Source organism: Plecotus auritus (assembly GCF_963455305.1).
Source record: "Plecotus auritus genome assembly, chromosome: 9".
NCBI lineage: Eukaryota > Metazoa > Chordata > Mammalia > Chiroptera > Vespertilionidae > Plecotus > Plecotus auritus.
Genome location: NC_137783.1, coordinates 155,118,451 through 155,133,529, shown reverse-complemented (window position 1 = coordinate 155,133,529; position 15,079 = coordinate 155,118,451). Strand labels below are relative to the sequence as shown.

Genomic DNA, 15,079 nt, shown 5'->3' with positions numbered 1-15,079 from the left:
CAGCCCCGTGCAGGCTGTTTCGGGCTGCGAGCCGCGGGCAGGCACGGTGGCTCCCCTTTGTGGGTGCCCTCTCCCCGTCCCCGTAGTCACGGAAATCACGTGGTCACTCAGGGCCCTGCTTGACTGTCATTTCACTGGGCTCGTCTCTCTTCGTCGCTGAGATCCCATTTCCTCCAGGAGCAGGTCCCCGCCTCCGGCCTCAGGTGCCATCTCCGTGATTCGGGGCCTCTCCGTGTCCTGGGGGCCAGGACAGCATCCCGCCCTGGACGCCCATCGGCTGCCAGGCCCACGCCTCGGCCGCCACGGCCGTCCCCCTTCATGGAGGGGGCGGTGCTGACCAGCACAACCCGCGGGAGCTCCCAGAGACGCGTGGAGAAATGTCAGGCTGATGGGAGGTCGGAAGGGGCTGGCGTACCCCAGTGGGTCCCGGGGGGCCTGGCAGAGTGTGGACCTGCCTGCCCCCCTCCGTGTGCACGCACGCTGATTCACACGTGGTGGTCTTGCCATTTTTTTAAAAAAATATATATATTTTTATTGGTTTTGAGAGAGAGGGATGGAGAGGTAGAAACATGGATGAGAGAGGAACACCATCCATCGGCCGCCTCCTGCACGCCCCCCACTCCCCCCACAGGGGATCGAGCCCATAACCCGGGCCTGTGCCCTGACCCGGGAGTCGAACCAGCGACCTCTTGGCTCCTGGGTGGATGCTCGGCCACGGAGTCACGCCGGCCGGCTTGCTTTTCTCTGTGCCGTGTTCCTTGGTTGGCGCCCACACTCTCGATTTCTCTCTCCGGAAAGGAATCCTTTCCCGTAAGAGGGTATGTGGCTGCCGTCGGCCAGCCGGCCCCCTGGAATGGGAAAACGCCCTACAGCCCGGCAGGAACCCCGAGCAGCTCACGTTTTACTCCAGGGTGCGCCCTGCTGGCCTGTGAGGAGGATGGGGCGCCGGTGGGTTATTTAAGCCAAGTATGAAGGAGTGGAGCTGCTGCTGCTGCCGGAACGTTCTCTCCATCCAGAGACGAGAATGTCGCCGGCAGTGTGCGGGCAGGCACGCTGTGGGCACGGGAAGGGGGGGGCGCAGACAGCTATGGCACCGCACCGGTGGGGGCCCCTCCCAGGGAGGCCAAGGGGCCGGGGAGGGTTCGCTGAGGCCGCCTCTTGGCGCTGGGGAGGAAGACAAAGGTGGCACCGCCGTCCCGCCGTCCTGGGCCGGTCTGAGTCCCGACTGCGAGTCCCCGGGTGCCCCGCTCCCGCGTGGCCTCTCGTGTCACGGGAGCCGTGTGCCGACGCAGCCAGGCCAGGGAGGCCCTTGAGTTTCTCCGCCGGGGGGAGGGGGGCACTGTCCCCGGGGCCGTCCCGCTGCCCGCTCCCGGCCCTTGGGGTCAGGTCCTCCCTGGAGGGGCGTTTTCCTGAAGGTGGCAACTAATAAAAGCCACGCGGCCGGCCGGGCCCGGAAGGATCCGTTTGGAGGTTAAACCGGTCACCGAGGCGTAATCAGTTCCCCGGGCCCGCGTCCTCGGATCTGCTAGCGAGGCGGGAGCGAGGCGGCGGCGGGCTCAGGCGTCCCGGTCCTGGCACCTGCCCCGGTTCCACGGCGAACACGGCGCCCTGAGGGGGCATCGCGTGCACCTTCCCGCGCGTCCAGCCTCCTGGGCTGCGGGGACGCCCACGGTGCTGGGAGCGTCGGCCCCGGCCTCTCGGTGTCCAGCCTCCTGGGCTGCGGGGACGTGGTGGAGGTTGGCTTCTTGGGTTGAAAGAAGCCTCCTCCGTGTCCACGATCCTCCCTGCTGGGCTGCGGGGACGCCCACGGTGCTGGGAGCGCCGGCCCCGGCCTCTCGGCTTGCACGGTCAGTGGTCACGCACACCCAGGCCCCCTCGCTCCCGCCTCTGGCTGCTCTGACCCTCACCTCCTCCACCCCAGGCTGCCCTGCTGCCTCTGTGCATGGAGGTAGGAGCTCGCTGCTAGATAGCGTGTGTGCGCGTGTGTGCATGTGTGCGTGAGTGTAGGTGTGTGATGGGGGGCTTTCCTAGCTTAATGTATGTGTCTGTGCCCATGACTTTCACCACCGTGAATAGCTGAGCAGCTCATGTCAGACAGACGCAACCTGCTTACTGATAATAACCACAGACCCCGCCCGGCCGGCGTGGCTCAGGGGTGGAGCGTCGACCTCTGAACCAGGAGGTCACGGTTCGATTCCCGGTCAGGGCACAGGCCCGGGTTTCGGGCTCCATTCCCAGTGGGGGGCGTGCAGGAGGCAGTCGATCCATGATTCTCTCTCCTCATGGATGTTTTTCTCTCCCTCCCTCTCCCTGCCTCTCTGACATCAATAAAAACACGTTTAAAATAATAATAACAAACCCTGGACGAAATGTGTAAAAATAGCAATGCTAACTGCTTAAAGGCACTGCCAGGCCACACAAGGCAGACAGGCTGTAGGTGGGGACCCGCCACAGGCAGAGCGCGAGAGCCCGCCGAGCGGGGTTCCACAGGCCCCGCCCCTGCCCCCGCCCCCCGCCGATGGGACGGGAACGCGCCGCAGACACCCCCAGCTTTGCTCCGTTAACCCCGCATTGTGCCGAGCCGCCTCTTTAGACGGCGTGTTATTTATAAAGCATGATTCACTGGAGCAGTTATTGTGCGATGGAGACGCGCTGCCGACTAATATTTAAAGAGCCGCGAGGTGGGCGCGGGCGGGCGGGCGGGCGGAATCCGGTCTGGCGCCCTCCCGGGACCTGCCTCCGCTCCGGGCAAGGCCCGGCCTCGCTCACCGTCTCCCGGGCTTTCGGTTCGGTTCTGGAAGGCACAGGGCAGGCGTGGCCGGGCCACCGAGACCCGCTGGCCCTGCTGCTCCTTCCGGTGCCCGCGGCTCCGGTTGACAGGCGAGCGCCACGCCGGGGTGTGTGCTGAGACGGACACTGCCCGGGCCTCCCCGCTCCCCCGTGTCTCCACCGGAGCATCTGCCCCCCACCCACACCCCCTTTCGCAACAGGAGGAGGCGGGGCGCAGTTAACCGGGCCTCGGCCTGGCCTTGGGGACAGAGGGAAGCGCCCCCATCTGGGACCCCGGGGTCCCGGCGCTGCCCGGCCCAAGCCCAGCCTCTCGGCTCCCTCAGCCGGGGCCTCGGGGGCAGTAGGGTCTGTTCCATCTTGTTTTTTAAATTTTATTTATTTCTATTATCATTTATCCTCACCCGAGGATGTTTTCTTATTGATTTTTTTTAGAGCGAGTGGAAGGGAGGGGGGGGAGAGAAACATCCATGTGAGAGAAGCACATCGATTGGTTGCTCCTGGGGCCATGGAAGAGCCTGCAACCGAGTCCGTGCCCTTGACCAGAATCGAACCCGGGACCATTTGGTCTGCAGGCCGACCTCTATCCACTGAGCCACACCAGCCAGGGCCGCTCTGTCTTGTGGATGCAGGAAAAGAAGGTCCCGAAGGCTGTGTGTGTGGCCGGGGGCGGGGGGGGTCCCCGGTGCCCAGGCCTGGGAATGGGGTGGCCAGCTTGGGGTCCCGCCACACGCAGCTGCTCCGTGGAGCCGGCACCAGCCAGCCGTGAGGGGCCGGGCCAGTAGGGCAGTGTGGCCTCTGCGGAGCCGGCAGGTCCCTGGGCAGAAGGGGGGAGGTGGCAATAATGGGGCGGAGAAGTGAGGGGGCTTTGGGCGCCGGGGACCAGTCCGAGGGGACCAGCCTGTCGTGCCCCGAATAGCACCTCGCACCCCGCGCAGTCGAAGCCGGGGCTCACCCTCTCTCTCTCTCCACTGGTTCGTTCACTCATCCGTTCATTCACGCCAGAGCTGTAGGGAGCACCTCCGGTTTGCGGGGCGGGGTGGTGGTGGGGGGGCTGCCGGACCTCCCACGGCCTCAAGCAGCTGGTCGGCTCCTGGGCCCAGGAAATGCGCCACAGCCAGACGGTCGCCAGGGAGCCCTGAGAAGGGGCCTGTCCAGTGACTGGCTAGCCAGGCAGACTTCCTGGAGGCGGTGACGTGGCGAGGATCTTGGACACGTGTCGGAGACACCTGGGAGGGCTTTCTGTGGACACGGAGCCGGGGGTGGGGGCCAGGGGAGGCCAGCTTGCTGCCGCTTACGGACGTTTTCAAGTTTCCGTGTGCATTTGGCGATTGCTGACACCCACACAGCACGCGCATTCTCACCCACAGCCGGGGACGCGACCCTCCCGCCTGCTGTGAGCGGCCCCGTTCAGTCCCCGTTGGACGGATGGGAAACCCAAGCAGATGCCGGGACCACGGGGCCACGGGGCTGGGAGGGGCCGGGCCTCGACCCCGGAAGTTCAACGCCCCACCCCTTTGTGCCTCAAACACGCCTCAGGTGACCCCACCACCGACGCTGGGAATGAGCTGGGTTCTTCCCATTTTCCAGATGGGGAAACTGAGGGCTGGGTGCCTGAGCCACCAACGGCCACCGAGGGAGTCAGACAGAGCCAGCCCCGGGCCTGCTGGGCTCCCACACCCGATTCTTTCCCCACGCCCCCGTTCCCCCCGCCGCCCCCACCGCCCGCCCCACCCCAGGACCGGAGCCAGGGAGGGGGCCTGTCGCGGGCCCACCAGACCCTCCGAGGCGTGCAGCACCTGGCGCTCCCTCCCCACCAGGACGGAGCCCTGGAACGTTCTGTTGTGGGAAGAGCCTTTTTTTGTACAAGAGACGGAATTATTTTCAGCCTGTTGTCAGGCAGTTGTCAAAAGATGCGGCAAATAAAGGGCTGAGCGCGTGAGGGCTGGTGAGGGGGGTGCAGAGCGCCAGCCGCACGGTCCTGGGGGCTGGGAGCAAACGGCTTCCACATCTTCTACTTTGGTTGCTCATTTGTGTGCTTATTACTCCTCACTCCGTACCGAGGGGCTGGCCCTGGGGCTGGGCCCCGGGGTCGCGGTGGTGGCGAAAGGCCAGGCTCGGAGGCTGACCATGTGGGGTGACTTGGGGTGACCGTCTTCCTTCTTGGCAAGTCCCTCATTGGGGGGCCTCCAGCTCATCTTTCCTCCTGCGTTTCGGCCTTTGGAACAGCCCCTGGGGAGGGTGGGCCGGAGACGGGGGTGAGTGAGCGGGGGACGGGTTCCCCACGCAGCATCCGATCCTGCCCCCGCCGCCTGCCTCACCTCCGCCAGCTCGGCCCCGAGTTCCCTCCCACTGCCACCCCCTCGTCCGGAATGAAACCCAGCCTCACCTCTGCCCGGGGGGGCCGGGGGAGGGGCACGCTTCCTCCCTGAAGGGCCGGGACCGCGTGTTTGGGGAACTCCTTCTGTCCCTGTCCTCCTCCGTCCTGCGTGGGGAGGGAGGTGGGCCCGTCACTGGCCCCAGGGAAGCCGCTTTCCCGTGTCCCCGTGTCCCCGTGTCCCCGTGTCCCCGTGTCCCCGTGTCGGCAGCGGGGCTGCCTGGGATGGTGGGGGCTCCGTGGGCCATCGGCAAGGCCCCCGCCCCGTCTGCGCACACTCTCCCCCCGCCCCTGCTCACAGCCACGGCGCGAGGGAACTTGGCGAGCAGCGTGCTCCGTGATTTGGGGAGGGTGTCCGTGAGGCAGATGGAGGCGGGGTGAGCATCGCGAGCCTCCCACACCCCCGGAGGGTTCCCTGGGCCTTGGCGTGTTCTTGGGGCTCATGTGGCCGCCCCCCCCCCCCCCCAGAGAGGAGCGCCCTGCATTGGCCGCTGAGGTGTCCCAGCCAGGCGGGCGGCCGGGCCCTTGTTGGGGACGCCCCAGCACTGGGGAGGGGCTCGGGGAGCATGGCCGTGTCCCGGGCACGTGTCCTGGGTGTGCGTGCCGGGACTGACCTCTGACCCCGAGGAGGTGACGCGCGGACGGGCTGAGGATAACGCACCGGGGCGGGTCAGCGTCCAGGCACCTCTTAGCGCTGCCTGGGCTCCGGGCCGGGGTGCCGGGGCGAGGGGTCCCCGGGGCCGGTGGGAGGTGCAGAGATTTGGATGCGGCTGAGACGGGGCGCAGGCGGGGGCTCCCTTCTCTCCACACGGGCCGTCCCGGTCACAGGTCTGTCACCCACGACCTCCACTCACACGTCCCCGTGGCTGTTTCTGCCTCATCTCCCCCCCCCCCCCCCCCGCTTCTCTCTCTCTAATTTGGGAAGCAGTTCTCTTAGCAACAGCAACCCGCACGCTTACTCACAGCCCAGCAGCGGACGCGCAGGTGCTGGAGCCCCTGGTGCCCCATTCGTGTTCAGGGGTGACCCTGCCGCTGCCCTGCCCAGGCGTCCTGCCCATCGGCGTGTTACGGGGATAGCTCTCTGCCCCCTCCCTCCTGGCCCCCCTCCCTCCCTCCCTCCCTCCCTCCTCCTTCTCTCCTTCCCCCCTCCCTCCCTCCTGACCCCCCTCCCTCCCTCCCGACCCCCCTCCCTCCCTCCCAGACCCCTCCCTCCCTCCTGACACCCCTCCCTCCCTCCTGACACCCCTCCCTCCCTCCTGACACCCCTCCCTCCTTCCTGACACCCCTCCCTCCCTCCTGGCCCCCTCCCTCCCTCCTTCCTGACTCCCTTCCCTCCCTCCTGACCCCCCTCCCTCCCTCCCAGACCCCTCCCTCCCTCCTGACACCCCTCCCTCCCTCCTGACACCCCTCCCTCCCTCCTGACACCTCTCCCTCCCTCCTGACCCCCCTCCTGGCCCCCTCTCTCCCTCCCTCTTGGCCCCCTCTGAACCTCCTGGCCCCCCTCACTCCCTCCTAGCCCCCCTCCCTCCTTCCTGACCCCCCTCCCTCCCTCCTGACCCCCCTCCCTCCTTCCTGACACCCCTCCCTCCCTCCTGACCCCCCTCCTGGCCCCCTCCCTCCCTCCCTCCTAGCCCCCCTCCATCCCTCCTGACCCCTCTCCATCCCTCCTGATCCCCTTCCTCCTTCCTGACCCCCTCCCTCTCTCCTAGCCCCCTCCCTCTTTCTTGGCCCCTCTCTGTCCTTCCTGACGCCCCTCCGTCCCTCCTGACTCCCTTCCTCCTTCCTGATCCCCCTCCCTCCCTCCTGGCCCCCCTCCGTCCCCCCTGACCCCCCCCCCGTCCCTCCTGACCCCTTCCTCCTTCCTGATCCCCCTCCCTCCCTCCTGGCCCCCCTCCGTCCCTCCTGACCCCCCTTCATTCCTCCTGGCCCCCCTCCCTCCCTCCTGGCCCCCCTCCGTCCCTCCTGACCCCCTTCTGTCCCTCCTGACCCCCTCCCTCCCTCCTGGCCCCCCTCCGTCCCTCCTGACCCCCCCTCCCTCCCTCCTGGCCCCCCTCCCTCCCTCCTGGCCCCCCTCTGTCCCTCCTGACCCCCTCCCTCCCTCCTGGCCCCCCCAGTCCCTCCGGGATCCTGCCGGGTGGAGATGCTAACGTGACCGTGAGGATGCTCATTAATCCGCCGCCGGAATCAGGGCGCGCCAGCCCGTCTAATTGTCTCATCTCCCTTTAAAGGGGGGTTCTGATTTCTCCAGGGGAACGCCGCCGCGGGGCCGAGCCGGGGAGGAACGGCTCGGTGGCCGCGTCCTTTGAAGGGGAATCTGGGTCACGGCAGATTCCGGAGGCGGCGAGGGCTGCCCAGCGCGGGGTCCCGCGTGAGGCTCAGGTCGGGGGCGCTTTAGCCTCCCGGCTCGCTCGCTCGCAGCCTCTGCGGCCGACAAGCACCGGCACTTTAAGAGGGAACTTGGCTTTTTCTAGGAAAATAGACCGGGAAAGCCCCGAGCGCGCGGCGGCGTTCCAGGCAGCGAGGGCGCGGGAGCGGCAGGGGCCGGCACCGGCCCGGCGTCCCGGGGATCCCCGGCTCCGCTGGCAGATGCCCGAGGATGCCCGGCCCCTGCTCCCCCCGCCCGCCCGCGCCGCGCGGAGCACAAAGGCAGAGTAGCGGCGCTCACATGACGGGCGCGGGGAGAGGCCGCCGGGCTTGAGCGCTCCCGCCGGCAGGCCGGCCATGGGGCGGGCTCCGTCACCGGCGCGCCGGGGCTGGCATGCCCAGCGATGCCCGGAGGCACGCCGCGCCCAGACGCCCGCCGCCGCGCCCCGGGTCCACGCTGCCCCGGCGCCCAGGGGCCGGGCATCACTGCCCGCCTGTCCCCCCGCCGAGAAGGTTATATAATGAGCGGCAGGCGGCCCGAGCCACAGGGAAGATGAAGTCTTTGTTAAACGCCTTCAGCAAGAGGGAAGGTAAGACCGGAGCCTCGGGCGGGCGTGGGGTGCCTGGGGGGGGGGATTGTGGGGGCTCGGCTCCTCCTGGAACTCCTGGTCCTTCACCCCGTGTGAGGGCGTCACCACACCGCTGGGCGGGCTCTGTCCCGCGCCTGGCGTGGCGACCCCCGGACCCTGCTGTCGGGGTGTTTTTGTCCGCGCGTCCCCGTCCCTGGGGCAGGACCGCCTTCCAGAGTGTGCGGCCGGGAGACGGGCCCGGGGCACGTTCGGAACGAAGTTCCAGGGAAATCAGGGAAGTTTGGGCTCCGGACTGCCCGCTGCCCGCAGGCTGGTGAGCCCGGGACGGGGAGGGCAGGACGCGCTGGGCACGGCGGGCTCCCGGCCCCAGTGGTGGGGGGGTGGGAGGGATGCCTCGCGGGGGACTCGGAAAGTGTAATTTTTATCGGGGACACAAATGTGTCCTAAGTGTCGGGAAGTCGGAGAGAAAAGCCCCACGGGGAGAGTTTGAGGGTCGCTGCCCGGAGAAGGAAGCCGCGGGGGATGGGAGTCGCTGCCAGGCAGGAAAGCAGGTGTTTTTAACCGTTTTCTCACACACGCGTGCGCACACACACACACACACATACACGCGCGCACACACACACACACATGCCCTCCGGGGAGCCTGCCAGAGGAGAGGCTCGGGCTGGGCAGGCTGATGAAGATTGGGGCGCTTCAGAGGAATTGGGGAGGCGCCCCCCCCCCCGCCCCGGCCGTGAAATAGACGCGGAGACAGGGAAGCTGGTGCCGTGGGTCTCGGGGACCAAGCGAGGGGCTCCCCCACGCCACCTGTGTGCGTCGTCCAGTGACTCGCCGGCCGACCTGAGAATGTCCCGAGGCCCCACCCCCTCATCTCCCAGGCGCCGCCCCTCCCCTCCCCGGGTCCCCACTGCCTCCGCCCGGGTGCCCCGCAGCCTGTGTCCGCTCTTCCCTTGACGAGAAACCAGGCCCTTTCTGGGTCTCCATGTTTGTGACCCGCCCAGCGGGGGGACTTTTTATTTGTTTATTTATTTATTTATGTTCTTGATGTCAGGGAGGAAGGGAGAGGGAGAGAGAGAGAAACATCAATGATGAGAGAATCACTGACCGGCTGCCTCCTGCACGCCCCCCACTGAGCACCGAGCCCGCCACCAGGGCCTGTGCCCCGACCGGGAATCGAACCGGGACCTCCTGGTTCCTAGGTGGACGCTCAGCCCCTGAGCCGCGCCGGCCGGGCCAGTGCGGGGCCTCTGGTCGGGGAGGGTGGTGTGAGGTGCTCTCTGGTCTGTGCCCTGATTTCATAGATGTCTCTCCCCTCCGAGTCCGTCTGAGCGCGAGCAGGCGCCCCCCCCCCCTGCGCCCCTTCTATGAAGGGCATTAAACCTGCCAGTGGCGTGACGTCGGTCCGAGAGCAGACGTGACTGCCCGACCCCCAGGAGCTGGGAGCTGGGGTCGAGGGGTGCAGGCGTTTCCGGGTCTGGGAGCGTCCCTGGAGCCGGGGTCCCTCCCTGCATGGGCCCCCGGGGGCTGGGGATCCCTGGCCGCTTTCTGCCGCTCTGCCCGCCCGTGGAGGTGCTGGCTCTCGCTGTGGCCTCTGGTCCACAGACGTGTGCCCAGGCGGCCTCGCCACCCACAGCCGTGCACTTGCACCGGCACGAGCGGGCGTCGTCCCAGTTCCTCCGGCCCGCTGCCCCGAGACAGCAACGCTGTGTGTCCTCCCTTGCAACCAGCAAGGCACACGCTCGGGGTGGGGGGGTGGGGGGGCCCCCAAACAAGACTTGTCCTGTCAGTGGGAAGGGCCTTGGCTGACGCCGGGCCATGCCCTGCAGAGGCGGCCTCCGGCCTGGGACAGGGCCACGGAGGAGCAGCCTTTCCCAGGGGCCGTGTGGATGCGGTCCCGGCGGGGAGCCCGGCCCCCCCTCCCCACCACCTCAGCGGGGCGTCTCCTCCGGCCGAGGCTGCGGGAGGAGGCAGTGTGACCTCCATGTGCCCTCTCCCAGGGCCCATCGCTGCCCCAGGATGTGCCCTCCATCCCGTGCGTCCTCAGGAAAGCCCTGCCCCCTGCCCTCCGTGCCCCCAGTGCCTCACCTCTGCTCCCCCAGGTGGCGAGGGTGCGCGGGCTCACCGAGGTCTCTGCCGGCGCCACCGCTGTGCCCCGAGCTCTGGCGTCCGGTGGGCGGGCTGGCAGCAGGGGCGCCACGCAGGCTGGGCGGGGACTGTCCTCCGCGGCCTCTGGCTGGGGCAGCCGGTGGGGGGCCGTCCAGGACTCTGTCCTGAGCTCCTTGAGCCGCGCTTCCTGGGGAGATGCGGGAGCCCTGTGCCCGCCCGCGGGAGAGCGCCTGGTTCAGCCTGCAGGCGTGTGGCGGCGGGAAAGCTTCCCGGGCGTCGAGCGCGAGGGAAGCCGTGTCCCTTGTGGCCGGGGTCACCGGCGTCTTATTCCCCCCCTCCCCCGCCCCCCCAGCCTGGACGGCTGCTCTTCTTTAGCGTCCTCTTCCTGTTTCCCCTCCGGCCCTGGGACCCCCCCTCCCCCATCCCCGTCCCCATCCGGGGGCAGTGTCCCTGCTGAGTCCCTGGGCCCTGAGGGCCCCGCCTCTGGTCTGAGCTTAGTAAGAAGCCGGGTGAGGGCACCCCGCCTCCCTTCATGCTGCGGGGTCCCCGTCTATGGTGGAGGGAGGAGCGTGCTTGGGGTTGGAGCCGGCTAATTCCACCCGGTAGGTCTGAGGGCCGTGTCCGTGTCCAGGGGCCACTGGATCAGTGTCCCCCCAGACACTGCCCCGTCCTGGAGGCCGAAGCCTGAGACCCAGCTGACTCCTCCCGGGCCTCCCTCCTGGACATGTGGGCGCCGTGTCCCCCCCGAGTCCCCACACGGTCCCTCTGTGGGTGTCTGTGTCCGATCCCCTCTTCTCACGAGGACCCAGTCACACTGGATCAGGGCCCCCCATGACCTCACTTTACCTCAATCCCCTGTTTAAAGACCCTCCTCCAAATGGGGTCACGCTCTGAGCTCTCGGGCGTTCGGGCTCCCATACCTGGATATCAGGGGACTCCCTCAGCCCATCTCGGGGGCCACGTCCGGGTCTTGCAGGAGGGACTGTGGCTGCTCCGTGTCCTGGCCACGTGGTGAGACGGCCACGTCCTCACACGTGTCTGCGCTGCTTCAGGAGGGCGCTGGCCGCATGGAAGCCGGACCCGCGTCCCTTCCATCTCCCGCCCAGCTTGAGCCTCCGTGAAACGCGGCCACACTCTGTCTCCCGTCCGTGCGTCTGTGTCGGCTGCGTTCTGTCCACGGGTCCCGCGGGGCCGCACAGAGCTCACCCTCGAGGCCACGCCGCCGCGTGCTCACGGCCTCCCCCCCCCCCGCTCTCTCCCCAGTGCCCTTCCGAGAGGCCCCGGCGTACACCAACCGCAGGCGCCGGCCCCCCAGCACGCTGGCCGCCCCCCGCGTCCTGCTGCGCTCCAACAGCGACAACAACCTCAACGCCAACGCGCCCGACTGGGCCGCCGGCCCCGCCTCCCACCGCAGCCTCTCCCCGCAGCTGCTGCAGCCAGCGCCCGGCCCGGCCGACGGGGGCCCGAGGACCGTGGGCGGCTACGTGCCCGGGCCCCGCAGCCGCTCCCCGTCACTCAGCAGGCTCGGCGGCGCCAGCGAGGATGGCAAGAGGCCCCTGCAGCCCTGGCACGTGGGGTAAGGAGGGCGGGGATGGCGTGGAGCCGGAGGGGGGGGGGACCGGAGAGGGGAGGACCTCACACATCACACCGCTGGGCCTGGGACTCGGGGGTGCGGGCAGTCGGCCTGGGACTCGGGGGTGCGGGCTACTAGGTCTGGGACTCGGGGGTGTGGGGGGCTGGTCTGGGTCTCGGGGGTGCGGGGGCCTGGTCTGGGTCTCGGGGGTGCGGGCCGCTAGGTCTGGGTCTCGGGGGTGTGGGGGGCTGGTCTGGGTCTCGGGGGTGCGGGCTGCTAGGTCTGGGACTCGGGGGTGTGGGGGGCTGGTCTGGGTCTCGGGGGTGCGGGCTGCTAGGTCTGGGACTTGGGGGTGCGGGCGGTCGGCCTGGGACTCGGGGGTGCAGGCTGCTAGGTCTGGGACTCGGGGCAGGCGGGCCGCTAGGTCTGGGACTCAGGGGTGCGGGGGGCTGGTCTGGGACTCGGGGGCCGCTAGGTCTGGGACTCAGGGGTGCGGGCGGTCGGCCTGGGACTCGGGTTGCAGGCCACTAGGTCTGGGACTCAGGGGTGCGGGCGGCTGGGCCTGGGACTCAGGGACCGCTAGGTCTGGGACTCGGGGGTGCGGGCCGCCAGGTCTGGGACTCGGGGGTGCGGGCGGCTGGGCCTGGGACTCGGGGGTGCGGGCCGCCGGGTCTGGGACTCGGGGGTGCAGGCAGCTGCACACGGTGCCCGTCTCCTTCCATCCCAGCAGGGAGAGCCCTGGACCAGGGTCCCGCCTCCTGCCCCAGTTCAGAGGGTCCCCAGCGAGCGGGGGCGGGCACTAACCTGGGCCCGCGGAGACGGCTCAGGGCGAGTGGGGGAGGCGCCGGGGCGCGGGCCTCGTCTGCGTCTGTGCAGGCGCCTGGTCCTGACGGTGACGCGTGCGCGGAGCGCAGAGGCTCCTCGCGGCCCCTCTGCAAACCTCAGGCGCCCGCCTGGCAGACGCCCCTTATTGCCCCGCGTCGGCGCCCACCTGGGGACCGCAGCCTGGCGCACGATGTGGGGGTGGGGGACCTCGCAGGCCCTGGGCCAGTCCCTGCAGCTCCCCAGGCGGCTGGAGCCCGACCCTGTCCCCTGTAGACGAGGGCACGAGGCGGTGCCGGGAGGGAGCATGGCACCCTGGGTGTCCCCCCTCCCACCGTGTCCCTGCACCCAGGGAGCTGCCTCGCCCTCTGACACCGACTCCCAGGCACAGTCTGCACCTGTCGCCCCTTCTGGGGCGTCTTGGCCAGGATGGGGCTCCCGGGGCGGGCGCTCGTGGCCAGGCCTGAGGCGGGGCGTGGGCATCAGAGCAGCCACAGCCCGTCACCAAGAACCCCACTGCACGGTCACGCGGGCCCAGACCTGGCCCACGCCTGGCCCATCCCCCCACAGCGCCCAGGAGGGGCAGTGCACCCCCAGCTCTCAGATGGCAGGCCTGCGACCAGGTCCCCAAGTGCACGACTGGGACTCGTGAGGGGGTCTCCCCTTGACCCGGAGGGCCTGTGGCACGGCATTCCCCCAGCTGGCACGGCGTTGGTGGTCTGCCACTCCGTGCCCAGCCCCGCGATGCCCCACCCGCCTTTACTTGTCCTCCCTGGCTGCCCCGGTGAGTCTTGCCGGGCCAACACCACAGCCCAGCTGATCGGGGGTGTGGGGAGGTGAGGCTCAGGCAGGGAGGCTGGCGAGGGCCCAGGGCGCCACGCATCGGGGATGGGCTGATGCTGTGCCCGTGGGAGCCCACCGCCCGCCTCCTGCCTCCCGCCTCCACGGGGGCCGCGGGCCTGGTCCTCCCGATGCCGCCCACCCCGGCCCACATCCGCGCTTCAGCCCGTGACGCGCCCCACGGAGTCCCGTTCCCCGAATGTGAGACCTTTGCTGCCTCTGGTCCCCAAGGGAGACTCCCCGGTGCTAAGAACGGGTCAAAGCTAAACTAAAGGTCCCCCCCGAGGCAGGAAACCCCACTGCGCACCCCTCGCTGGAATCACAGCTGTGACTTCGGGAGAGCGTCCCCTCTGTGTGAGAGCCAGTGACTCCCGCAGGCTCCGTGCGGGCCCTGACGCTGCGGGCCTGTGACGGGGCCCTGCCTGGTGTCCCTGGCTTCCTGTGCGGGTGTGCTTTGTGGGTGTATGTGCATGTGTTTGTGTGTGCACTTGTGTGTGCACGTGTCTTTGTGTTTCTGTATGCATGGGTGCACATTTGTGTTCACGTGTGCACGCACGGCACTGCACACATGTGTGTGTACATGCACTGTGTGCTCATGTGTGTGCATATACTTGTGCGTATGTGTGCATGCAGTTGTGCTGTACACGTGTGTGCTTTCATGCACTGTGTGCACGTGTTTGTGCACGCACTTGTCATGTGCATGTGTTTTTATGCACCGTGTGCACATGTATGCATGTACTTGTGTGTATGTGTGCATGCATTTGTGTTTTCGTGCACTGTGTGTGCACTTGTGTGTATGTGCGCACACGTGTCATGTGCATTTTCATGCACTGTGTGCACATGGGTGCATATACTTATGTGTGTGCATGCATTTGTGTCGTGTGTATATGTGTTTTCATAAACTGTGTGCATGTGGGTGCATGTACTTGTGTGTGTGCATGCATTTGTGTCGTGTACGTGTGTTAATGCACTGTGTGCATGTCCGTGTAGTTGTGTTGCATGTGTTTGTCTGTGCTCATGCACTGTGTGTGTGTGAGCATCACAGCAGCCAGCCTGCCCCGAGGGCCACCGCCAGGGCTCCCTGACACGTGGCCTGGACCCCCCCCCCCCTGGGCTGGGGCCACACCGGGGCCTCATCTTTGGCGCCTGTGAGGTGAGGGTCATGGAGAGGCTGCTCCAGGGTCTTCCGGACCCATGACTGCGTCCAGGGGCCTCACACGGAGGACGTGCAGGTCCACGCTGGCCCCAGGGGAAGCTCAAACCCACGTCCAAGGCCGGGTGGGGCCAGGCCGCTCCCTCTGTAACAGGCTGTGGGCGGAGCAACCGGCCCTCTGGTTCATCCGATGCAGAACTACATGCTGTGTACCGGCTGCCAACCCCGGGCGGTCAGCCCCCTATTCATGGCCACTGCCTGTCCCAACCAGGAGGCTGTCCTGGCCCAGCCAGCACCCCTGCTAGTGACCCCTGTCAGCCGGCCCTCCCTGCCCCCGCCCAGCTCTCTCCCCTCCCCCCTTCAGGGCTGCCTGTTCCATGTCCAGTGTTCAGGACCCATCACCTACTTCCTACTATGAATTTGACATCTAAGGGCCTCCTGTAAGTGACCTTGCTGGGGTCTTTTCC

The 15,079-nt window shown here is 68.1% G+C and overlaps 1 protein-coding gene across 2 annotated transcripts in view; it reads left to right on the top strand.

Annotated features, from left to right (window-relative positions):
- The window catches only part of SHANK2 (SH3 and multiple ankyrin repeat domains 2), a 196,253-nt gene that overhangs the window by 52,960 nt on the left and 128,214 nt on the right, over window positions 1–15,079 (top strand). The window contains exons 1-2 of one of the 2 annotated variants that reach the window (XM_080639995.1): window positions 7,560–8,118; window positions 11,488–11,800. In XM_080639995.1, the coding sequence (XP_080496121.1) occupies window positions 7,923–8,118; window positions 11,488–11,800 (509 nt within the window). In that variant the 5' untranslated portion in view covers window positions 7,560–7,922. Of the gene's footprint in view, window positions 1–7,559; window positions 8,119–11,487; window positions 11,801–15,079 lie in introns of those variants that run through there. The other variant, XM_080639996.1, reaches the window with a different exon arrangement.